Source organism: Clinocottus analis, unplaced genomic scaffold, assembly GCF_023055335.1.
Source record: "Clinocottus analis isolate CAN_PGR_092001 unplaced genomic scaffold, fCliAna1.0.p SCAF_8, whole genome shotgun sequence".
Lineage (NCBI taxonomy): Eukaryota > Metazoa > Chordata > Actinopteri > Perciformes > Cottidae > Clinocottus > Clinocottus analis.
In genome coordinates, this window is record NW_027176240.1 from 19,077,045 (window position 1) to 19,104,102 (window position 27,058).

The 27,058-nt window shown below is 41.9% G+C and overlaps 1 protein-coding gene across 1 annotated transcript; it reads right to left on the minus strand.

The window, feature by feature from the left end:
- Positions 1 to 823: 823 nt before the first annotated feature.
- Positions 824 to 10,712, minus strand: si:ch73-105b23.6 (mucin-like protein). The gene is made up of 10 exons (XM_068568035.1): positions 10,704 to 10,712; positions 9,640 to 9,832; positions 9,448 to 9,561; positions 9,245 to 9,364; positions 8,263 to 8,283; positions 3,877 to 3,938; positions 3,516 to 3,708; positions 3,230 to 3,358; positions 2,923 to 3,058; positions 824 to 1,423 (listed from the first exon to the last, which is right to left on the minus strand). The coding sequence occupies exons 1-10, from the start codon at positions 10,710 to 10,712 to the stop codon at positions 1,279 to 1,281; spliced, it is 1,122 nt and encodes a 373-aa protein (XP_068424136.1). The 3' UTR covers positions 824 to 1,278.
- Positions 10,713 to 27,058: the final 16,346 nt, after the last annotated feature.

The following is a 27,058-nucleotide window of genomic DNA, read 5'->3' on the forward strand; positions in this document are numbered from 1 at the left end:
CAACATCTCAAGCATGCGCAAAGACGCATAGTCCAGTTCATAATCCAATTCACCGTTTCCATGCTGCGATGTCCGAATTATCAACCGAGTCGGATCGAGTTATCCAGGGGTGTTAATCAGATCGGAGCCGGGACCGCAATTATTCGAACAAAGGGATCATTCTATTTCAGTGCGATGCATGTAACCACCGTCAATGTCATAGGTCAGGTTGAACTGCGGAGACAGTCCCTCGAGAGGGTGAGTTGGATTACACCCAAAGTAAAGTGACACATTGCTAACATCCAAGATGCTAATGTTCTTGAAAGGATTTCACCACAGCACAGCGTTTGTAAAGTACTAACTTTAATGATTTATATAATACATTCATTTTTGGGGTGATTATGAGCGATTTATATATCAATGCATTACCGTGCATTTTAGACTAGAACCACAACAAATTCTATGGCAGGTTACCGACACCACATAGTCTCACATATTCTAGCAGGAGCTAATGTTGCTATCAAGGATCAAACATCAGCTGTAAACTGAAGACCACTGCAGTGGTTTACTTTTCATCAGATTGTTGAGTTCTGCTGGGTCAGACTGTAAACTGTCATACTGGCGAAAAAAACTTGGAACTCAAACTTGGCAGAGAGGATTGGGAATTATTGACTTCAAAAGTCACTCAGGTTTAATTACTTCTTGTTGTTTTGTTTTTTTTACAATATAAAATGGGGACATTAATCTTGTCTTCAAACATCTACAGTGGCTCAAAAACTCCTGGCGCCGTGCGAGCCTGTGCATTTCTGTGAGCGTTTTTTTGTTTCTGTTTAAAGGGTTACTTCGGAATTTGTCAACCTTTCCCATGTTTTTATATCCAAGTGAATAATCCAGCATTGAGACAAAATGCTGCAAAGGGCTATGCAATGGGATCACTCAGGGCAACTCATTTTTGCTACAGAAAGACTCAGTTTGTTATTGTTATTAATGTCGAACAACAGACAAGTGCAAAAACTGCAGCTTAGTGTAAAAAGCAAAAGGTAAAGAAAAATGTTGTATTTCTTTGTAGAGTCTTTTCCATAATGTTGTCAGACACAATAATAAGAAGCTGAGCCTGTCAGTGGCAAAAACATGCACATTTATTGGATGAACATTGAGGGTGAGGAGTTGCTGTTGTCAACGCAGCCCGTTTCAGACTTCTCACTCATAGGACCAATTTAAAAAGTCGGTGTCCCGTTTGATCATTATTAAGACACAAAAACATTTAAAGAAAGGGTCTGCATGTCGCTTTAGAATGTACTATCTGTAGCGTTGCCTCGGTGTATAGCTGTCTAGGATCCGTGGGCTACAGTGGGTTACGTAGTGCAGGGCAGGGTCAGAGTAGTTGAATGGCGGAGGGTTGTACTGCTCCTGGATGTAGACTGGATGCAATGTGTGGGGCAGGCTGGAAGAAAACATAGAAGCCAATCAGAACGTAGAAGGGAACAAGAAATCACTGCAGTCTAGCTTTTGAAGATGCTGTTAAGTAGCAAACATGTTGACTGGCGTCCACTTTTTTGTTTACGCGCTCTATCCCTCACACAGGAGTTACTAACTTTAGCTTCCACTGTTTGGATCATTATGTAAAACTGATACTGGTGGTGAGTTCTCCATCAATGCCAGGAGTTACATTATTGCTCATTTTGTACCTTTTGCAGTGAATCTCTGGCTCTGATTAGTGCAGGCTGCACATCATTGTCCAGTAGACAAATTATTTTAGGCAATTTATGGAAATGTTTGGATAGGCAGCAGTTGTTGTGAAGTACTCAGAGCGTCAAGCATATTCATTTCAGCTCCAGCCTGGATATTCAGAGTGTTGAAAGATGCCGAAATCTGAAGACTAATGCTGTGTTCACACCGAACGCGTCAAGATTTCGACGCGCGTCGAGATTTCATGTAAAGTCAATGCACAGCCGCGTCAAAGCTGTGTAGATGCGTATTTTCCAGCGGGCAGCGCGTCAGACGCATAGAAGCAGCACGAACAGCCCACAGGTTGCGGGGCGAACTCGGGTTGACGCGCGAGTTGAAATTTCCCAACTCCGGCTGCAAAAACGCGTGAGTCATAGTTGCGTCAGCCAATCAGCGTTGAGATGGTCCGCTCGTCACCGCTGTCCTGCCGGTGCTGAATCAAACTGCTGCCGGTAACCCAGAAGGAGCGCTGATATCGGCTTCATTCAGGCTGTTGTGGGACTACGGATACTATTATGAACCCAGACAGCATGGAGTTTATGTTCACACGTTTTTGTGACATCCACAAGTATAAAGCAGATATAGTGGTTAATTCATCTATAGCTGATATAATACACATCGCATCCAACGACAGGACCTACGGAGCCTGACTGCTATGTTCACCTCTCTCTCTCTCTCTCACCTGAAATATGCACTTCAGAATTTTATTTTGTAAACCCTGGTTTACCTGAATTGTGCACTTTATCATGTATTTGGAACCGCCCTGTTTGGCAATTGTTTTTTAATAAAATAAAACATTTGCATAAAGCAAGCTCATCCACTGTTTCATGTTGATAAAAGCATCAAAATGAAAGAAAAAATAATTGTGATTAATCGCGAGTACATAAATGCGATTAATCGCGATTAAATATTTTAATCGCTTGACAGCACTAATATATATATATATATATATATATATATATATATATATATATATATATATATATATATATATATATATATATATATATATTTTGCACTACTGCAAAAAAAGACACGGGTGTATCTCCTAGGTACTTGTACAAACTCATTTTGTGTGTGTATATACTTTACTATGATAAAACCGAATAAAACGTAATATTATAAAATAAATCAAAAAACTCCTAATTTACTAGTTTATCATAAAATTGTGTAGTGCATTAAGTAAAAACTCAATGTGCCAATGGTTGAACTCACTCTCCAGTGACAGTCTTTTTGCAGCAGCAGAAGCATGCCAGTACAGCCAAGAGCAGCAGCAAAAGCAGAGGGATGCCGATGCCCAGCACCAGGCCCAGAACAAGGTCTAGTTCTGTATCATTCTCCTGATCTCTGTCTGCAAAGGGTCAAGTCAAACCCAATCACAGGATGTGAAAATGTATACAATGATTATATATATCAAATCATGATCTATAAAATGGTGACACTATTAAAAGACACATAAGGCCATCAAGTAATTAAATGTTTTCCCCGCAGGATGGATGTAAACTAATGCTCAGATTCTCACCTAGTATGCAGGACTGGGTTTCATCCACGTCAGTTGTGCCATTGCAAACACACCTGTAGCCCCCGTAAGTGTTGGCGCAGAGGGCAGGATGGACGCATACCGCCTCCTCAGACTTACACTCATCCAGATCTGTATGTGTGGACAGCCAGGTGGGAGAGAGAAGTAGTCTTACCAACATGCATAGCTTACCACCACATCACCGTGGCAAACGTAAATGTTGCAGTATATTACATTAGTTAGTTCATGTGCTGAAGTTGAACAAAAGAAAAATGTATTGGTACTCTACCATCAACTTCTACGGTGCTGATGGAGTAGAAGCTGCTGACTCTGGCCAGGTAGTCTCTGATGTACCAGTGGGGTGTGTCGCTGGACATGTTGATGCGATACTCTGTCACACCGGGACCAGAGCCCTGCATGGTATCCTTCTTGCTGGCGTTATAGAATTTGTTCTGGAAGCCCATCAACAAAATGTCCACCAGCTGAGAGAGAAGGAAAATAATTGATTATCATGCTGTATGGAAAACATTCAATTCAGTTTTATTTCAACAAAAAAAAGTTTTTACATATTTAATTCAATTTTTAAAGCAACATGTTACCAATTAATGTGTTACCAGCCTTCGCTGACATAACCACACACTTACACACACCTGTTTGAGTCCATCGAATCTGGTCTTTGTCCAGCCCACAGAGACGGTGAACACGTTGCACCCTGTGGATGCAGACAGCAGCAACAGTTGTGAGGTGACCTCTCATTACCATGTATGGGCACCAGTGGTGGGCCGTGAGTTATGTCACTACGCCTGCTGTGCTGTTTAATAGTTTATCGCGGCACAGAATTGCAGTCAAATTATTTTTGCATCCTGTTTGCATGTTACTTTCAGTCGCCGTACTTTCTAACACCATCACTCTTAATGACAAGCCTCAAATCGAGGAACATTCTCAACATCTCCAATGTATTTAATGAAAAGACGGTGCAGTTTGAACCTGAGATAGCATGGAGACAGTAGGGTTACATGCTGGGTGTGTAGTTGTGTGTGTGAAGGGATGTTGAAGGTGCATAACAAAACAATAAGATAAGTGATAGAACCTAAACTAAGTCTGCGGCCCAGGTGCATAATAGTCACATGGGAATAAAAAACAATATCAGTATACTCCTTTAAAGGATTAACATTTTGGTGCCATGCTGTTGAATCACTCTCAAAAATGTCTTCGTCTGTGAGCGAGTGACGCAAAGTCACTCGCTGGGTACCGCACAGAAAGGATGAAAAAAAAATAAGACAAAAAAAACAAGGCCGGTTTTATTTTAAAAAATGACCGGATACATCTGTCTGTGCTCTTGAGCCTCTTACTCTTGACACACGTCAGAGGCTACATGAGAAAGTTTCCTCAAAAATGAAACTTAAATGTATGTTTCAAGTCTGCCGGAGTGCCGGTGTTCTGTATTAAAATCAAGGCAGAAGGTCCTGAAATCAGCAGAAAGCTTTGAAAACCTGCAAGAAACATCTAAACCATGAGTGTGAATACAGATGGCGATCAGTAGTGTTGCATGCTGGGTATGAAAACCATGAGTGTGAATACAGATTGCAAGGAGTAGTGTAAAAGTCAGTCAGTGATTTCTGAAGTGTAAGTGTTAGATTCAATTTAACTATTCTGTCTAAGCACAGAATGTAGTCGAGCCGGCCCGTCGATATCCCCTTGGTTTGACCCAACCTGAAACATGCTGCTGAAAACATGGAGTGACGACCCAGCAAAAAAAACAAAACGTTACTGCCCTGCATAAAAGACCCTTCAAAATAAAATTACAGGATTTAAATATATATATATAAATTTCTTCTATTTTTTTTTTTTTCCAAGCAAAGGCCCGCGACCATTAAAAAAAGGGTCCGCGACCCACCAGTTGAGAACCACTGGTCTAACTGGTTGACTGGTTGAGTGTGAAAGTCTGTGAGGGCTTGAACTGGTGTTAATATTAACGGGAAAGCACTTTGCTGCAACATCACACGACTACATAAAACAATATTGTGTACAATTGTGTATATATTTTATTATTTTTATTCACTGATGAGAAGTCATTTTAAATTATTTACTCACTCGTTTTTGTCAAAACAAAATGTTTGATATATATATATATATGTATATATATACATATATATATATATATATATATATATATATATATATATATATATATATATATATATATACAGAGAGAGAGAGAGAGAGAGAGGGAGGGAGAGCGAGAGAGAGAGAGAGAGAAAGAGAGAGAGAGAGAGAGAGAGAGAGAGAGAGAGAGAGAGAGAGAGAGATAAATGTATAAAAATAAATGTATCAAAATAAAATACAAAATACTGGTGCCAGAAAATGTAACAAAATACAATACATGCATTTTGTATTTAAAATACAGGAATACTTTTTTTTTTTTTTTATCGCAGAGCATTCAGGTTTAGGCTATATAATGTACACAAAGCTCTGGTGAACCTTACAAAAAAGAACAGTCACAGAATGTCAGTGTAACCAAGCAAAGCTTATTAAAAGACAAATAGCGTGTTACATGACAAAATGGCAATGTTACACACAAATCAGATACACTCCATTTGGAGATTCGGCGAGACTAAATACACTAAATAAATAGCAAAAAAATGGTCTTCTTTACTTATTCAAATCTTAAATTTTGCAGAGAGACTGCAGAGTGTGGTATTTTACTGTGGAATTTTATACATTTTGAAGGTTCTTTCTATACTTTCAGCATTCTGGAAGTTTTCTTTTTGGGAATATTTTTTTTATTTTTCTGTGTTCTACAACAACCAATAAACCAGTAACACATATACTGCTATATGAACACATCTAAACTAATCTCAAAAGTGTTTCCTGTGTATGTTACCTTTCAAATTATTCAACTAGGCCTTGGTTGAGGAGATAATCGGAATTTAGTATGGATGCGCGAACCATTTTTTATTTTTAACAAATGGACATCTACTGTCATAGCCTGGCTAACTGTAAACTATATTATCTGCCAGTCATTGATATGGCATTACTACATTCACATTGAGAAGATACAGCATAACTTGTAATACAATGCAAGATTATATGTTCAAACGTCTCTTGATAAGGTTACCATGAACATACAAGCGCCCAATCTCTCTTATATATATATATATATATATATATATATAAATATATATGCTTTTATTTTAAACTAATGTTATCATACATAGTTTATAAATATTTTTCTTCTTTTCTGAACAGGTACTGTTCAGCAGTAAGGGTCCCTGTGAGGGACAAACCCCTCCTTCTTTGGCATATGTTCACTTTGTTGCTTACCTTAAAGATGTATGTTAAAGGCCAGCAATTTATGCACTTTATACAACAGCAATAAATGCTTTTTTTGTTTTCAGTTCAGTTTTTCTTCCTGAGTGAGAAAAGTCCAGTCTGTGTTGGCTTGAACAACTTTAAATCTCTCCCAGAAAATAAATAAATAAGATGCACACTATAAATGCCCCTGCTTTTACTTTGTAGGCGATTTATGTACGTGTGCGCGCGCTTCGGTAGCCTCACCGACCAGCAGTGTTGACAACCTGCTGACTTGAGCCTGACATGAAAGCATGTATTGTTCTGTAGTTTCTGTTCTCAGGAGCCACTGCCCCTCACAAAGCGCTCACAGGCGGTCAGTCTACCGGCAAGCTTGCGCTACAGGCTCGCGCTGCAGGCTCAAGCAGATCCATGTACGAGTGATATGTCGTTCGTGAAAGATTTGTTCATTTTGAACAAATCCATTCAAGGACTCGAGAGTAACGAGTCCTCTCAAAAAAAGATTTGTTCATGTTCTCGTGGCCACGCATCGGGACTTGCATAGGCTCAGCCAAGGAAATAGAAATAATTCGTTGAATGCAGGTCACGTGAAAAATGATCCAAAGACTCGTACAAAGACAGAGTCGGAATAGTGAACAAATTATTTCTGTTTACTGAGGCTATGCAGGTCACGTGGAAAAGGATCCAAAGACTTGTATCCGGAAAATGCACGAATCATTGAGCTGAAGACTCGGTCACGAGGTCAACGATTCGTTCATCTGTCAGATACGGATCTTTGGATCATTTTTCAAGTGACCTGCATAGGCTCAGAAGAGGAAACAGAAAGGATTTGTTTACCTTGTTCACTTTCACGTGGCTAGGTTTAGTGAGACGTGAATGATATTCGGAAGTAATAATTACAGGTTTCGTTATTTAATTTTTTTTTGTACTTTACTTACCTTTCAGCGTAATAGTCTGCCGTGATAATTAAATGATAGTGTGATAATAAATCACCATTTCAAATCATCCAAACTGTCATGATACATTATTTTAATGCAGGAATTTCTCCCCATTAAAGCTGATTCTGATTCTGACTGGACTTTTCTGACTGAGTAAGAAAAACTGAACTGAACTGGAAAACATCAAAAGCACTTATTACTTTTGTATAAAGTTAAGCAGTTTCTGATCTTTAACATACATCTTAAGCAACAAACTGAACATGGACAAAAGAAGGAGTAGCTTTGTCCCTCACAGCGACCATTACTACTGAACACACTGTTTTTGTTGTTCTCTGATGAAAAAAAAACAAATGTTTTTTTGGTTAAAAAAAAGAAAACTGATTTTTATACTAGATGTATGTTAACTTGCTGTTGCTCCAGAGTGCTGTTATATTGTTCTGATAACATTACTTTAAAATAAAATCGTGCAATACACTAGTTTTAACTTCATCGTGATTAATCGCAGAATATATATATATATATATATATATATATATATATATATATATATATATATATATATATATATATATATATATATATATATATTTATATATAAACACACAATAGTTTTTAAATTATAAAAAAGCTATAACTTTGTGATTCTGTTTAAGCCAGCACAGAAGGCCTAGCGGGCCCTGACAGCCCGCCACTGATGGCCACGTTCATCATGCTAGCAACCAGAGGAAGAGGAAAGCTACAATAAAGCTAGTGGAGCTAAAGAGACAGCCGTACGAAAGGTCTTACCTGGAGGATTGTCCGAATCTCCTGCAGAGAAAAACATTCAGAACTACATTAAATTCATGGGTGACACACTGGACCAATCAAGTACAGTCTGTACGTGTCCACCAATGACAGTCATGTCATGTGGGATTCAAGTACCAGATTTTACTGTACTGTTGTTGCACAAAAATGGAGGCTTCAGAACCTATTGAGCCCCGAGCACCCCAAGCCCAGCAGCGCCCATTATCAGACAAGAAAATTATCAAAAAAAGTCAAGTGACGTTTCCTACAGGATCTCCTGAACCACAACGTTGATTAACTTCATTTAAATAAATCTATCCGAACTGAAAAAATTAAACCTACCGTTAAAATGATGTAATTACATAAACTCTGTAACCTCAAAAACCTTTAACCATTGAGTTGAAAAAACCTGGGGCGGTTAAAAAGGCATTGTGAGACAATCTGGCTCAGATCATGCTGGATGTTCATAGGAATGATAAAAATATGGCAAAAATATTTTTTTTCACAAATAAATACTGAAAAAAAAGATATAAAATAACACAAGTATTAGAACTCATTTAGGGTTCATATGACTATTTGAACAGACCTCAACAAAGCCTCAAAGGGCTCTTGAAATCATTAAATCATGTCTTGTGGTCTGTAAGTTTGCTCTACAATGTATTATATACTTATTTACTATATGAGCCGAGGTTACACTTCCCACTTTTTTATGTCTTGTGACCAATTCTGCTATCGTGCAGCCACCTTAAGTTGTCCAATGGCATGGAGTCTGACACGAGTCTGTATATAAATGCGGTATCTCCAGTACATTTTAGTCCCACAGAATCTCTAGATGGGTAGATTCTAGTGTCTAAAGTAAATAAATTGAATAAAAATCTTAATATTTTTTGAATATATTCTGTGTCATTTGGACTTCTTGAACCTGTGAGTGTAACCAATGTTGCTGCTGATATATGATAGCGACCGTGTAAGATTGGGCAAATACCACATCCATCCATGTTCTCGGTCTTCTTGTATCTGCAGAAGCAGTCGACAGAGCCGGGCTTGTTCTTACACTCAAATTTGGCATTGATGCAGGTTGTGAGCTCTGCACACTCGTCTATATCTACAATACAGAAGAAGAAGATTATTAAAACTTTTTGAATGAAACATGCTGTCATCCACACTGAGATCTTGGGTGTTAAGCACCTGTGCAGTTGTGGCCGTCCCCAGTGAAGCCCGGCTTACAAGTGCAGGTGAAGTTTTGTCTCGTACTGAGGCAGTCGGCATCTTTGTGGCAGGGGAAGGGAAGGATGCACATGTCTAAGAGAATAAGGAGGTCAATTATAATGTGTTGTGGTGGATTTTTGTGTGTGCGCCGAACCTGAAAGCACTACGGACCACGCTCAAAGCACTTGTATCCCTGTTTTTTCCCAGAGACACCGTTATCGGGACACTCCCCACAGGTGAAGTGGCCAGGCTCGGACGCCGACTGGCACTGCACCCCTCGGAAACAGGCGTTGCCTCGACATACGTCTGCGGTGTTGCCACAGAACTGTCCACTGAACCCTTTGGGGCACAGGCACGCTACCACCTACAAGGGACAAACGATGAACAGAATGGAAAAGGGACAAGACCAAACATTATTTTAAAAGCCAGAAAATGTCCCTAGTTAGAAATCCTCCTTACATAAAACTTTTGTCTGCTTATTCCATCAAGTGATGACAATTATTGCATTTGTCGTAAAATTCTATAATGAAGTAAAAAACAGTTTATTTTAAAGTAAAGTTATCAGAACAACAACAGGCACTCTGAAGCAACAACAAGTTAACATACATACATATATAGTATATATATCTGTTTTATTTTTTTTATGAACAGGTACCAGAAGAAAAATTTGTATTTTATTAGGGAACAACATAAACAGTGTGCTAAGTAGTAATGGTCCCTGTTAGGGACCAGCCACTCCTTATTTAACCCATGTTCAGTTTGTTGCTTAACTTAAAGACAAATGTTAAAGACCAGCAATTGATTAACTTTATACAAAAGCAATGAGTGGTTTTGTTGTTTTCCAGTTCAGTTCAGTTTTTCTTACTCAATGAGTAAAGTCCAGTCTGTGTTGGTTTGAACAACTGCACATCTGAGCATGCCTCCTCATGTGTGGAAAGTTTTCTTCTTTGAGAGAAGAGTAAAGATCCAGAAGTGATACTGACTTAAAGTGCTCTGCCATAGTGTATCACATGCGCGACTATTTTTCAATCTGGACGTGGAGACCGCAGAGGCTCCAAGTCCAGCGCGAAGCTACTGTGAGACTGACCGCCTGTGAATGGTTTCTGAGCCGGAGCGGCTTACTGCAGCATCAAGCATACTGCTTGATGAGCACAGAAACTACAAAACAATACGTGTCCGTCAAGGATTGCCACGTTAACTTGCCCTGCCATGCAAAAAAATAAGCAAAAACGCACCTGGAACATTCCCTGCTGGTGATTTTCGGTGATGCTGTCGTACTGGCAGGAGCCCCCGTTGAGGCAGTTGCAGACACGCAGGATGGGGGTGAACAGGGAGCTGGAGAGCCCGTCATGGACCCTGATGGTCAGCTGGACAGGCTGTGTTGTCAGGGGCGTCCACGTCAAAAAGCCGTCGTCTGGGGTCAAATTTCAGCACGTTGACAGATGTTTAAGGCCGTACCATCTTCCTTCGGTTAAAATAAAAACAACTCTGCAGACTAAAGAGATTTTTGAGAAAAGTGTACAAGTGTCTCACCACTCCCTATAGAAGTCCGTGCAGGCCTGGGGTAAAGCACAGAGTAGGTGATGCGGTCTCCATTTAGGTCCTGAGCAACAATCTGAATGCCGACCGTCAAGTTGACCTTGCAGTGGATCACTGTGGGCTCTGTCACTATGGGAGGCGTGTTACCTACCAGACCACATCAGATAAATGCAAGTCAATAGTGAAAACATTACAAACTTTTTTTTCCTCAAAAAAAATAAATAGCCATCTTACCAAAGATCAGAGTAATTTTTTCATATTTGTTCTTGGACTCCAGAGTCTGTAGGCCCAGGTTGGAGCTGCCGGTGGCTATGGTGTCGTGGACGCACTGCATGCTGCCTTTACAGGTTCTCATAAGCTCCTCCACCTTAGCAGGACTGACACTGCCCAAATGACTATCGGAGGGCGTCGGCTCGAGTGGAACCAACGGAGGTGGAGAGAGCAACAGGCTCTCTGGGAGGGGAACTGCCCCTAGAAACACACACACACACACACACACACACACACACACACACACACACACACACACACACAGAGAGAATGGTAAGATAGGTGTAGGTAGCTGTTCAAAACACTTCAAAAATCATCTAGACTTGAGACATGACTCAGGAAAGCCTGACTCCATAATCAATTTGTATTAAAAGGTAGTGTGTAGCATTTTGGAGAATCTATCTATACTCCTGCAAGCCCGTCATATATTTCTCATATATCTGCCAATCACTTCTCACACAAGCACACTCATTATTTACTTACTGTCATTGTTTGGGGCTATCAATCATGAGCTGATATCTCCTATCTAATAAGCACACCAAATGAACTCCATCGTTGGCGTAAATATGAGTGTCTCTCTACCTTCAGTTTATTCATGTTGCTGTTAAGCATACCTCCACCTCCCTGTCTTCGCCCAGTCTTCGCTGGTCCATTAGCTTCATTAACAAAAAATAAAAAATAAAAAAAGTATAATATTACTAATTATAAAACATATAATAATATTAATAAATTATACAAATAGTTTTTGAGCTTTGGAATATACCCAGTCATTGCTGTGCTCGTCTTTGCTGTGCTGTGCACGTGGTGTGGTCGAATCGATTTGGCCCAAGAAAGATGGGTCTTATGCTGTGTTCATACCTAATGCAACAAAATTTGGTCGTGCGACCAGATTACATGCAAAGTCAATGCAAAGCTGCGTAAGCCCTTGTTTACTAATCGCGATTAAATATTTGAATCGTCGCTTAACAGTTATAATATATATATATATATATATATATATATATATATATATATATATATATATATATATATATATATATATATTTAATAAGATGACCTTATGTCAAAGTGTTGGAATAAATGTTAAATATTTAACTGCAAAGTAGTAATGCGTGATACTTTTTTTGCATTGAATCATACAGGCATGTTTGCTAAAATTGATTTGGTGACCCGCCCAAAAGAAATTGCCACCGCATTACAAACTTGACAGTTACATTACATTACATTAAGCTTTTATCGAAAGCGACTTACTTTTTTTTTGCTCTATACACCGTAGACACAGCAAAGTGGAGCAATTAGGGGTTAAGAGTCTTGCTTAAGGACACAACGACATGGACCAGCGGAGCTGGGGTTCAAAACCACCGATCCTCTGATTTAAAGATGGGCACGTTAACCACTGAGTCAAAGTCGCCCCTCAGTTAGCAAACATGTTTTGTGTAAAGTTGGGGGGATTGACTTTTTATGAGAATGACAGTGGTGAATAATGGGGGGAGAGGAGTGCCGATAACGCTCTGCCAGAGCGGACTAATTAGTGGATATCGTGTGCGTAAAACCAGAAACTAAGATGAGGAATGAAAAGGGTTTGATAGCTAATCACAAAATCATGATGACTTTCAGAGAGAGATAATTTTTTGTCTGTAGCAGCGAGAGCACTTAACATCGGAGGGTCATCCTTCATTCTGCTTTCAACTGGCCTGGTTAATGAATCAGTCCCTCTTTCTCTTGTGTGTGTGTGTGTGTGTGTGTGTGTGCCTCTCCTGTATGTTTGACGGATACGGAACTATTTTCTTTAGGCAACTGAAATATGATACACAACGTTTGGTGGCTACGACTATTTTGTGCCAAAAGACAGCTTACCATTTATTTATGTATTATGTCGCAGGTATCCGTATTATAAAAGTGGTTACCTGCAGTAACCTACAATAATGTCTACGCGTTGGGCCTAACAACACCCTTGTACTGTACATTATTGACGATACAATACTGCCTCTCGTACCTTATTACTTATGTAAGATAGCACAGAGAGAAGACTCCAGAACCTAACCAGCAAACTGACTAAAGTCCACTCACAGGAGAGGCCAAAGGGATGCAGTGTCTCCTCAGAGGGGGGATTGAGGTCCGCTGAGCGGAGGAGCCTGCCGTTGGACATGAGGAAATCGTCGGAGCGGTTGGAGCTCCAGAGACCCATGAGGCCCACAGTGCGGTTGTAGAAAGTCTGCGGAACCTCTACCATGGCCGCAAGATGATTGTGGCCGACAACCCGCCACACCACCACGTGGAGACCACCGGCGTACACAGCCACACAGCGATTCACTGACATACAGCGCACTGCAAAGTCCTCCCCCACGTGCACAACACCTGAAAAGACAGCGATGACACATTTGTCAAAAATCATTGCATGCTTTTGTCTCCTACAGCTTTTAGGTTTTAAATACATGTTCGGCGCCATGGAGTTTAATCATGGAGAAATTTTTATTGTATGTCAGATGTGTGCGGTGGTCATTACCAACTGTGACTGGGACCTCAACATTGTCCACCAAAACCTGCAGCCCGTCTTCGTTATCCACACATCTCCATTCAATCTGAAAATATAAGATAAATTAAAGAATAATTAATACATATTATCTATTATTTATATTTATTAAACTTAGCCAGTTTTAATAACTGGATGGAAATATGTGATAGTCTTGACTGTGAGGTTCTGTACTTGTGTCATTGCCAACATATCTTGCATTCCAAAAAAGGTTTTACAAATTATAGTCCAAAAAATGTGGAACAATTATTATTACTATTTTTCGTACGTGGTTTGACAAAAACGATCAAATGTCAAATTATCCATCTTAAATTACAGAGATGATTGTTGTCTGGCTATGTTGGTTCTTCGAAAGTTGATCCGCCCTAAAACAGTCTCGTTCATTCTCACCAGACATCAGTCCTCAGGATAATTGGGCGTGTACGCACTTCCGCGGAGGTGGCAGCATAATGCCACCTCCACTGGTCGGGTTAGAGTCACATAAGATTTGCAAAATATCAGACAAGTCAAATGCATCAGTCTTGCGAAAATATATCGGCTAATTTTAAATGCCTCATCAATCATATTATAAATCATATTATATTTATTTAAATGTGCCTGCTGGCAGTAGTATACAAAGTAATATATACTTATGATCATATATGTACTGTACGCACAGTTCATGTCATGTACTATAAATGTGTATACATCTATGTGTAGATTACCATATATGACTAGGAGTTTGAATATGTGTATGGGCGAATCAGTATGTATGTATTATTCATATTCAGAAGTTCAATCAAGCAATGAAAATACATTGTGTGTGATTCTTTGTCTTCTTCTTATCATGAGTCCATGTTCATCAGGTTCTTCAATAATGATATATATGGTGTAATAATAACACTTATTATATAATCATGAGTGCATTTAAGACATCCATTTTCTTAAGCGCTAAATAAACGTTAAGAACAGCACGGCACGCAGCAGCTTTCCCGATGTTCTCTGCATTGCTGACACTGTACAAACATGTATCAATCGCAAAAGCGAGCTGTGGCCTTGCGCTTTTTTTTTAACAACCCGTCTGTGATCCAGTCTGCATACAGTATGTGTACAGTATGTGAGACGGTCAACACTCGGCTCGCTGTCCGGTATTCAATGCTCCAGAAAGTCTCGTAAATAAATGAGTCCTTGTTGGCAGAATTGATAGCGCTCGTACAGGAAGTCATTATGATGTGAGAACGGATCTTGGCGATCTGGAAGAACTCTCTAATTAAAAAAATAATATAACTAATATCGCTCCTTCATCAATGAGGAAGGGAGTGGCCAGCTTGTCCAGTGATCTTTCACTAAACCTGCTCTGGACCCGGTTTTTCGTACCTGATCTACTGAGTTGGGTGACGTGCATCATCCTATCCTACTAATTATTTTTTCCTCACTTGCCTCATAGGGCTTTTATGATCTCCTCCTCTATCTCTCAAAACGAAAGTGAAGCATTTATAAAATGCAACACTTCCTTTAAGACTCTCTCTCTCTCTCTCTCTCTCTCTCTCTGTCTATCTCTCTCTCTCTCTCTCTCTGTGACATATACACACAGTTACACTGTCTCCCCTGACCTTGCCAATGCCCTGGTGGAAGGCGGCCATGCGCACCACCACTGGGACCTCAATGATCCCCTTTGCGTCCGTCTGGAGCTTGTCAGTCTGTCCTTGCAGGGTGAAGACATTAGATCCGGTGGCGGAGGAGAGACGCAATATCACAAACTCTCCCAGGGCCTTGAAGGAGTACTCTGTCCCGTCGAAGGTGATGAAATGAAGACTGCCGTAAACCATCGCTGCAAAGGAAATTGGTAAAACTGATTTTCAGGAAAATGAATCCTAATATAGTCCTTTTTTGAGTTAAGGTTTTCAGGGAATGTGCAGACACCAGTAAAACACCAGTTTCAACTGATTACTTTACAGTCTGTGTTAGCTTCTGCTGTTTTCAACTTGCTCTGCGTTTACTCGAAAGAATCCCTCACCGACACCCTGCATCGCCTTCTTGCCCCGAGTGTAGCCATAAGGGTTGTCCCAGCTGTAACCCTGGCAACGGTCCAGTGGTCTCTTTTTGAGATAAAAGTGGCACAGAGGAGACTCGATACAACACCACTGGAATGGCAGGAGATCTTCATCTGGGGAGAGAGCTTTGATTCAATATTACACTTGAAGGCACAGATTAATAGTCAGAAAGTGCAGAGATAGAGCAGAAGGCTGCTTTGACGTGTCTCTTACGTTCTTGTTGAGCAACCACTAACTTTTTCAGCCATATTTAAAACAATTAATAGGAGCATTTTGTCATATTTATGTTGAAGTATTACTCAATCCCCATGCATAAATCACTAGTATGATGAACTGTACAGTACAGAGCTCTCTTCGATACGTATTTAAATTTTTTCTTCATTTTGGATTTGACAAAGATAGAAAACCATGTGTATTACCGATATGTTTCTGCATGCTGTTTTCGGAGAAGTAGCGTTCACTGTACCCCGCCAGCAGGGGACCATCCGGTTCGTACACGCACCTCTTCCCTGAACCATACCTGTTGGAAAGGATAGACTGGAAGACGTGCCCTCCCTTGGCCCCCCACCGCTGACCCCTCAACGTCTTCACCCTGGGACCCGGATCGCTAGTGTCCTGCAGGAACGACAGGTCCTCCTGAGCCTGGGTGCAGGGACACGGAGACAGCTCCTTTGTCCACTCAGCGGGGTCAGGCTCCTTGGTAGCCCACGTCTGGCACCTAATACGCGGATCCACATCCGACCCTGCCCGTCCTGTCAAGTCATATACCAGCTGTCCTGGCTTCCCCATGACCCCTTTCACCTGCTGAGGCCTGTATCTGCCCCCAGGCCCAAAGAGGTTTCCTGGGGGCACGGTGGGTTCCCTGTGGGAGGAACTTCCGTCTGTGTAACCGATGACAGCGTCGTGGTGTGGCCTTTGGCCTGGACCCCAGAGCATCTCCCCATATCGCAGGAGGGCGAAGGAGCGCGCTCCGTCCATGGTCAGGATACACTGGAAAGTGTTGGTCTGAAAATGGCAATTAACGAGTACAGTGAGAACCCACAATCTTTAATTTCTTAAACTCTCTTTAAAGAGATATTTACATTAATGCATTCAAACAATTATTTAATGGGTCTATTGAGAGTCATAACTGGGTTTAATTCAACATTACTGTATTGACAAGAGCTCACATACAATGCAAAAAAAACCTGACATCGCAGGAGAACACACAATAGACAGGTGGCTGCAGATCTCACTACACTCAAGTCCTGGAGGCGAAATAGCCCCAAGAGGGCACCAGAGTTAAACAAAAAAACACCAATGCTCCAGGAATTATGAATTCTGCTTTTTGAGCTGAATGGTATGGATGAACGATTTATATTGCATTATAAATTATTCTATGCATGATATTTAGTAAGCTACTTTGTTCTCTTCAATTTATTCTCAATATGTACCAGGATTGCACAAACATTGCGAAAGATAAACCTCAAACTATAGTCAGAAAACAAATATGAAAATGGTTTAGAGTTTAAGAAATTAAAGATTTGAACCTCTGAGGAGTTCTTCTGGAAGAAGACGGGCATCACATGGTCCCAGGTAATCTTAAGGATCCAGGCAGGGGTAAAGGCCGGCTTGCTCCTCTCCTCTTCAAACTTTGACACATCGTCTGCCGTACGGTTGAACACTATCTGAGAGTAGACATCTGACACATCCATCTCATGGTATTCCTGAAAGATTAGAAAAACAATTAAGGAGAAGTAATACAAAGCATTTGTTGCAAAATAATGCTATACAATTATTGGATATGACAAGCTTGTTTTGTAATCTGCATCTGCAAAGATTTTTTTCTTTCTTAATTCTGACAACAATCTAACCTGATAGAGCAGCCGTCCGTTCCCATGAGTGAGGTTAGCGTCATCCCAAAAGGCTGCCAACAGCGACACATTCATGTTTTCGGGGAAACCGGTGGCTAAAGGAGCTGGGAGCAGGTACTGCTCATTCTCACCGAGGGATTGAAACTGGACAAGGCCATTGTCAGAAAACTGAGAAAGGAAAGAGAAACACCGACATAATATCAGACAGATATTGAAAAATCCTGAATTTAATGTCTATTTTCTCGCTTTGCCCAATTTGAAATGGTTTTGAACCGCCACTAGTTCTAGATGAACTTAGAAACTCACATAAACCCTGTCGTACAATTTCCCCATGAAAGGGAAACCCATTGGTGGAGTGATGTATGGAGAATTTCCATCTTCAGTGTCTATTTTTAATTCTTTATCACCAACCTCTGCTCCAAAGGGGTAAAGGCTGCTCTCTATTGGGGAGAAACAGACAGTTAAACTATAGCTTCATTATATTGTCATCAACCAAACTAATCAGTTCACTGTTTACTAGCATGTGACCTGAATGTTTAAGCTCTTACTTCTTATTTGAAGTATGGAAAAAATGTTGAAGCAATTGATTGATGCAGTAATCAGTTCAAATAAAAATTTCCCAAATCCAAACAGGCCATGCCTTGAACTTCAGTATGGGTTGTTTGTGCTGTCACTCTAAAGCTTAGTTTATGGTTCTGCGTCAGGTCGACGGTGTACCTACGCCGTAGCTACGCTGTCAATGCGCACCTCCAAAAATTCCTAACTATGCATCGCGTTGACGCGGACCGCAAAACTGTGATTGGTCCGCTCAGAACGTAATTTCCGACAGTTGCTTTTTTTTAGTGGTCGCACAGACCATCTCCGCAAACGTCTTCTCTGTCGCCTGCACTTCAACATTGGCAATATAAGCATTTGCTCTTCAATATTGATGAGCTCTGATTCTATAACCCCTAAAACTACACAGCCACACACCCTTGGCGGCATGGTGGTGAATTACAGAGCAACACGGTCCCTCGACGCAGAACTTCGAATGCTCAACGACGGCGTTACGTCGACGGCGTAGGTACGGCAATGGTACAGTGTCGACGTGCCGCAGAACCATAAACTACGCTTAAACTATAAACGTGCCTTGTTGCTATGTGAATTTGGCTATTGCTCTCCTCTTCACTAACATGGAGAAAACTAGCATGCTAGTTTTAAACTAGCTTCACTATAGGTATTGGATAAATAGTACTTGCTAATTGTTGCTGTTATGAATATAAAAAAGCGTTTCTCATATTTTATATATAACTTTTCACTTGAAACTTTCAAAGAAAAGTAATAAGTAATGCAACTAATTAATAAAAGAAAGCATGATTAACAAAGTCATAACCAACCCTTCTGAGTCATCATTCTGCACATTGTGCTGTTTTGGGGACAGGAACAGATGTAAGTCCCTGGCAGGTTGGTGCAGCTCGTTTGCCCAGGACATGCCATGGCTGACACGCACTCATCAATGTCCACACATCCTCTTTTCCCTTGACCGTTTTCTTTGGTAGCATTCCAGCCCTGCCTACAAGAGCAGTTGAAGCCTCCTGCATGGTTGGAGCAGGTCGCCGCAGGGTGGCATTGCCCATTAGCCTGTTGGCACTCTTCAAAGTCTACACACAGTGACCCAATACTCACAAAGCCCGGCCTACACATGCATACAAATGACCCTGGGGTGTTGTGGCAACTAGCCAGAAAGTGGCACGGTTGGGTCAAGGCGACACACTCATCCACATCTTTGCACCAAGAGCCATTTCCAGTGAAGCCTAGAGAACAGTGGCATGAAAAGGAACCAAGGGTGTTCCAGCATCGAGCCATGGGGTGGCACAGTGAATTCTCACATTCGTTGGTGTCAACGCATGCCTGTTTCTCCTCTTGGTACCCCAACGGACAAGAACAATTGTACGCTCCGGAGCTGTTGATGCACACCTGATCAAATCGGCAGGTGATGTTCTCCTTACATTCATCAATATCCTCACAGACGGCGCCAATGGGTTTGTACCCAGGAGAACAAAGGCAATAGAATGATCCTGCTGTGTTATTGCATAATGAGTGCTCAGGACAAGGGGTGCCTTCAGTAGCGTTACACTCATCCACATCCTGACACTCAGTACCATTCAGAGCAAACCCCTGATTGCAGGGACAATGGTAAGACCCAGGTATGTTGACACATGTTGAATGATGCAGACAAATTGAGGAGTTAAGGGAAACTGAGCATTCATCCACATCCACGCACTCCGTCCCATTACTCCAGAATCCTTTCACGCATTCACAGTAATATGAGCCGATAGCATTCATACAAGTGCCATTGGTGCAAAGCTCTATCAGCTCTGTGTCACTGCATTCATCAATGTCCACACACAAGTCATCCATGCGGGAAAATCCCATTTTGCAAAGGCATAGGTGGCTTCCGTTGGTGTTGATGCATGTGCTGTGTTCAGGGCATGTCGAGATGTCTTGGCACTCATCGATATCCCCGCAGTCAGTGTGGTTGTTTTGGTAACCTTCCCAGCACTCACAGACCAAAGATCCAACTGTATTGCTGCAGTTGGAGAATTTAGGGCACTGGATGAAGCCAAGGGAGCACTCGTCTACATCCAAACACAGAGAGCCGTTGCTTGAGAAGCCTGGGTTACATGTACATTTGTAGCTCCCCTCTATGTTACTACATGTGCTGTTGTCAGAGCAGGTGAAGTTCCCCGTCACACATTCGTTCATGTCCTGACAATGTGTCCCATTATCCTGAAACCCTTCCCAGCATTCACAGATGTACGAGCCAAAAGTGTTGAGGCAGTAAGAGAAGTAAGGGCAGACTTCATCTTGGAATTTGTCGCATTCATCTACATCCCAGCATTGAGTGCCATTTCCTTTATAACCATCTTTGCACTGGCAGTAGAAGGACCCCTGATGTTGGTGACACTCGGCAAGCAGGTGGCAGACGCTACTAGCATTCAGGCAGGTGTCTTTACTCACGCATGTGCCCTCGTCATACACTAAGCCCAAGATACACCAACATGTGTAGGAACCAGGAGCGTTGTTGCATGTCATGTTCCTGCTACAAACCTCGCTTGCCTGCTGACATTCGTCTACATCTTCACAAACAAAGCCGTCACCCAGGTATCCATCTTGGCACTGGCAGATGTAGGACCCATTTGTGTTGCGGCACAAAGCCTGGGTGCTGCAGTTGTGTGGCAGAGTGGAATTTTGCTCACATTCATTCACGTCCTGGCAGTCAAAGCCATTGCCTGCCATGCCAGGTGGGCAAGCACAGTAAAAAGATCCAGGCGTGTTAGTGCAACTGGCAACTGGATGGCATCCTCCATTTCGGACTTGGCACTCATCAAAGTCTATAATTCATCCGAAATGGGACAGTGTCAGGGAAACAGCTCCAAATTGTGCTAAATGGGGTATTAGGGCAAAATAACCAACTGGTGCAATGGATATTAAATAATGACGAATTAATACTTACCAGAGCAATTCTTCCCGTCACCTGTGAAGCCGCTGAGACAGAAGCACAAATAGTAGCCCATTGTGTTGACACACCGTGCAAACTCACTACACTCCTGCTGTCCTGTTTCACACTCATTCACATCTGTGGAGGGAGGTGGTTAAAAAGAGAGGGGGAACATTTTAGAAGGCAATCCATTATCAGAGTGAATCATTTTTGTGTGTTGTTAAAGTAAGGTACAAAACAATTGCTTAGTTTGGTGGCAAAGGAAACCATGTAAGAATTTAAGAAAAAAAGATATAACTCATTCTGATGCTGTCATGTCAAATTTAAATGTGTGGAAACTCATCTGACTATTGTTCATAGATATCATTATTTGCAAATGTACAGATGCATTTTAATATCTTAAAATGTGCTTTTATAATATTTGAAGTGTCTTGTGACAGAACTATGCCTTGCTCCATGAATTATGTAACTTTTAATGCAGTATTATCAATTATTTCCTTTATTATCAATTATTTCCTTTATGTCAATAAAGGTTTTTTATTCAAAGCTGGTATGAGTATTCACATTAAGTGTCACAAGGACTAGGGATAAACCACAATTTATTCATCCAACAATTTTCTTAAATCGGCCTTCTGTTTGTCTCCATTGTCCGCTTTTGAATTTATATGTATTGGAAAAGTAAAAACAATTTTTAAAAAAAATGATGGCTTCTCGAGAACACATCAGTTGTATTTTGTACATTCAGCGCAGTTTATGAACTATTCTTTTAAATAGGCACAGTTAATCATAGCTGACAAAGAAGACCATATTGACATTTTTGTTTCACTTACTATAGCTTAGTTATAATTGACTCAATCACTTGACATATCAGAGATGTGGACAGCAATTTGGTGGTCTGAAACCAAGTTAACACTCAATAAATTAAACAATAAAACTGTCTTACCAATACACAGTGTTCCATTGAGAGTGTAGCCTTTTTTGCAGACACAGGAAAACGATCCTGGGATATTCACACACTCCGTTTTATTTTGAGGACAAATGTTTTCCCTCTGGCACTCATCTATGTCAGAGCAAGCCAGTCCGTTGCCCACATAACCCATGTCACACACACACTGGTATCCAGCAGGCGATCGGTGGCAAAGGCCATGATTGTGGCAGGCAGGGTCACATAACAGACTGGGTGGCACACAGATGTCAATAAAGGTAACTGAGCCATTTAAACATGAACAGACATAAGCACCAGGGGAGTTGATACACTTTGAGAATGCCGGGCAAATGGTATCAGAGAGGTTGCACTCGTCCACATCCTGACAGATGAAGCCATCACCTTTGAAACCCTGCCGACAGGAGCAGAAAAAGTCCCCAATGGAGTTGGTGCATAGCGCCTGTGGGTGGCATGGGCTTACCCCAGAACACTCATTTATATCGTCACACTGGGTGCCGTTTTCTGAAAAACCTCTCTTACAGGTGCAAGTGTAGGATCCGATAGTGTTGAGGCAAGTGGCGTTGACATGGCACAAGTTGTCTTTACACTCGTCCTTATCAATACAGACCATGTTACTGGCCGGGCGGTAGTAACCGACCTGGCAGGGGCACTCATATGATCCATCGACATTCTTGCACTCTTCATTCACTCGACATGGTTTGTTCTGCTCCTTACACTCATCTATATCCTGACAAAGAGTCTGGTTAACCAAGATGAATCCCGACTGGCACAGGCAAGAAAAGGAACCCTGGTTGTTGAGACACGAAGCTTTGTTTCTGCAACCTCCACTGTCCACCAGACACTCGTTCACATCGTTACACTGGATCACCCCATCTCCAGAATAACCCACCTGACAGGTGCAGTTGTAGGAACCAGGGAGGTTGATGCAAAGGGCATTGGAGTGACACTGCGTATCCTGCGAGCACTCATCCATATCCGTGCAGGTGAAGCCATCTCCCCTGTACCCTGCTGTGCACTGACAAGAGAAGGAGCCAGGTGAGTTTGTGCAGTTCGCATACAGGCTACAGCGGCCCTCGACACATTCATCCTGGTCATAGCACTTGGAGTTGTTGAAGATGAAGCCGCTGCCACAATCGCAGTAATACGATCCCACAGTGTTGACACAGATAGTGGTTGAAGGGCAGATGTTGGGATTTGCACACTCATCAATGTCTTCACACAGTCGGCCGTCTCCTATAAAACCTTCCAAACAGGAGCACTCATAACTCCCAAACCTGTTGATACAAGCAGCGCTAGGGTCGCATTGATTGTTTTCGTTGCATTCATTTACGTCTGCACACACCAGTCCGTTTCCGTTGAAACCGCTGTTGCAGGTACACAAGTATGACCCTTTGGTGTTGATGCAGACCGCGTCAAGACTGCAGATGTTGCTCGCACATTCATCGACGTCCACGCAGCTCTGCCCGTTACTCTCAAAGCCATCGTTGCACGTGCAGCTGTAGGTGCCGGGCAGGTTTTTACAGCCTTTGTGGCCAAGTGAAGAAGAACACACACGAGGAGTCTCTGAACATTCATCTATGTCAAGACACAGGTAGTTCCCATTGCCCTTGTAGCCAGCATTACAGGTACACACAAATGAGCCTGGGTTGTTGGTGCAGGTGGCATTCCAGTGGCAGATCCTTTGATTAGTGCATTCGTTAACATCCGTACACTGGAAGCCGTTGCCCGTGAAACCGACTTCACACTTGCACTGTCGCCCACCCTCATAGTTTGTGCAGAAACCATTGGCATGGCAGCCCCCATTGTCTACTTCGCACTCGTCGATGTCCTGGCAGGTGGTGCCGTCTCCGACATAGCCACTGAGGCAGACACAGCTGTAGCTGCCCAGGGTGTTGTTGCAGCGTGCCTGCGAGTGACAGCCATGCAGGCCACTGAGGCATTCGTCAATGTCATTGCACAGCAGACCGTCGCCCTGGTAGCCCATGCGGCACACACAGGTGAAGTTGTTTCTGGTCTTCAGACACTCAGCCTGAGTGTGGCACTTACTGCCCACTGCCACACATTCCTTTGGATCGACAACTGAGGAAAACAAGAGGAAGAAATTATTGCTTGAGAAACACTGAACGACAACTACATTTTTACAAATATGTCTTGGGAGCATTTGGGGTCAAAGTGTCGGGTATAGAATGCAAGTGACGGTAAAATACCTGCACAGCAGTACTCCAGCCTTGCCAGTAGACTTACAAGCCACAGGAGTGGAATCCTTTGTGGGCAAGGAGAAGAATCATGAGAATGTTTGTTCTGTTTTTCAGAAACATAGTAACCATATAGTTGGTATTATTTTATCTGATCTTACTAAGTACAAGAGACATATGGGTGAAAAAGAGAAAGACAGAATTTAATTCTAAACACATAAAGTCTGAAATATCATCAAGCTTTGTTCTTGAAAGAAAAAGTAAAGTATTGATTCGACCTTCGACCAAAAAAGTTTGGACAGTTGATAACTTTTCTCCCAGAGTGTGTGCTAAGCTAAGCTAAAAACCTTTTGGCTTTATCATATAAATATGACTATTAATATATTTTCGTTGAAACATCTGTAAGAAAGCTAATAAGTATTTCCCAAAAATGTAACGCTCATCCTGCTCCTATTTTTAATAAAAAATAATCTGTATATAATTGAGCAATTGTTCATGAAAATAAAATCCTTATTAATAAAAAATAAAATGTTTTAAATAATGACGATAACATGAGATTAGTGCTCACCACATATTTTCAACTCTCCCGGTTGTCTTTGAGGCTTTCTTGGGGCAGAAAGTGCAAACTCCCCTCTCCTGGATCGTTCTCCTTCTATCTGTCTTTTCCCATAGAGTCAACAAAACAACTGTCGCCCAAGTGTCCTCTTCCGCCTCCTTCTCCTCCACGTCTGTCGTAATTCCTCCACCCCTGGGACACGCAACAATGGCCACCGCCTCACCATACCATGCACTGCCCTGACATCGTAAACCTCTGGGAAGAGGAACACCCATATTCCCCTGCTTATGTGTCAGCCCGTGCACAATAAGTGGACCAGTCCCCTGCGGCACTCATTTTTGTTCTCCTCGCTGTAAGAAGACAGGACACCATATTGACTTCCCGTCACCCGTTCATCAAGGATTACTAATATTTCACTGCATGATTTTTCCTGCCTTTGATGGAGTTTGTATCAAAGCTGCAACCTCTGTTTGGTAAAACATAACTGGGGTATCATCACATCAGTAAAACTGAAGTGACTTGTAAATTCTTTGCAATAACTGAATTGTATGCCAAATCCCAATATTATGGCATGAGGCCGTCACCAGCGCTGCCATTCAGCCCTGTACACGACACACAGTCATAAATCCTTGGCAGCAGCTACTGCAGCGATAAGATGATAATGAGTTGGTTTATGAGCTACATCCAAAGATGAGAAAAAGTATTTTTTTGTGACCTGTAAACATTTAATTAGTTGATCACTCGGGGGGCCTGTATAGCTGCTTATTACACTTGACATTTAAGTCATACTAGTGACAATCTTGGTTGTGTCTTGCTTATGTGGCTGATTCTGCACTTTTCGAAGAAATGCTGACCATGAACCCTGTGTGTTTCCCATTGAAGTCTCTCTCTGGCAGATAAAAAGTAGCAGTTTGGGATACACAGCGTCATGAAGTTTCTGCCTTCCCTCAAACAGTGGAGTTAGCGGTGACAAGGACTCCACAGCCGTGCTAGTGTTCTATTAGGTATGCAAGGCTTTCGCTAACTTGCTCACAATAGATAGGCGAATTCCCTCCTCTTTCTGATGGACATGCACTTTGTCATATTGCTGTTGGAGCAACTGTGAAAATGTTATTAAAAGAAAAGATAAACACCCAAAAGTCACGACCGCCTGTGGCGGCCGGCCCATAGAGGGCAACGGGGCTTAGCCCCACCCACCTTGAGCCACCAAAAAAAAAATGATTATAAAATTATTAATTATAAAAAATATTATTATATTTATACATTATATATATACATTATTGTCATTATTTGTGTTGTTGAGCTATGGAATATACCCAGTAATATTTGTAAAATAGGATGTCTGTGCCAAATATCTGCTTTTCCTGCTTCTCTCCCCTTCTAGTGCACCTCTCAGCTGCTCACCTGCACGTCTCTGTTGCTAGTGCATGTCGTGGGGCTAGATCGATTCTGCCCAAAGAAGACGGGTCTAATAGGCAGTCTAGCCAATCACCGATTAAAGAAATAAATGAGTGACGTACAATTCATTCTAACAGCTGCGTAAAAAAGACTTCCGGAGGGGCTATTCTCATCTTGCCCAAGAATGCGTTCCCGTGTCTCTGGGCTCGTGTCTCGTTCACTTCTTGCGTGTTCTTGCCGGCTTCTCTTCTGTCGCAGTGACATTTTAATGAGAAGACAATAGTTTGTCCCAGCACGAGCGCTACTCTTGCAAGAAGACTCAACCCTAACGAGATCAAATCTCTCCTCCAAGACCCGTTTGAGAGAGGAACTTGGGTGGAGAAACTCCAGGTGAAACAACTGATTCCAGATCAGCCGTCTGAACTTAGCATAAACGGAGCCTGTCAAAACCTAGAAGCTGGAATCTCAGGACTTACTGATGACCGCTTTCCCACAGAGGCTTATGTGCATCTAGTGAGTGAAATGCTGATTATGTTACTGTTTTTTTCATTTGCAGTCGTATTTAGTCATAAACATGCCACAGCGCTGTTGTTACTGCTGCACCTGGGGGTGCTGGCGGCCTCTCTTTGACGCGGGGGAGGTTGCTGCCGGCACAGCTGTGCTGCAATGTCATGTCTCTGCAGGGTCAGTGTGGCGGTTTTGTTGATAGATTTGGACAACATGTATTTTTTGTTGACACTATGGGTTGTGCTTACCCCTTGCTGTGCTGGCCCTTGCCGGGCGCAT

Bases quoted from the DNA above. Each gene is read 5' to 3' on its own strand.
- si:ch73-105b23.6 (XM_068568035.1), bottom strand. The intron at 9,562-9,639 runs GTCCGTAGTGCT...TTATTCTCTTAG, and splicing joins ATACAAGTGCTTTGAGCGTG to ACATGTGCATCCTTCCCTTC. The intron at 3,939-8,262 runs GTAAGACCTTTC...CTGCATCCACAG, and splicing joins AGATTCGGACAATCCTCCAG to GGTGCAACGTGTTCACCGTC.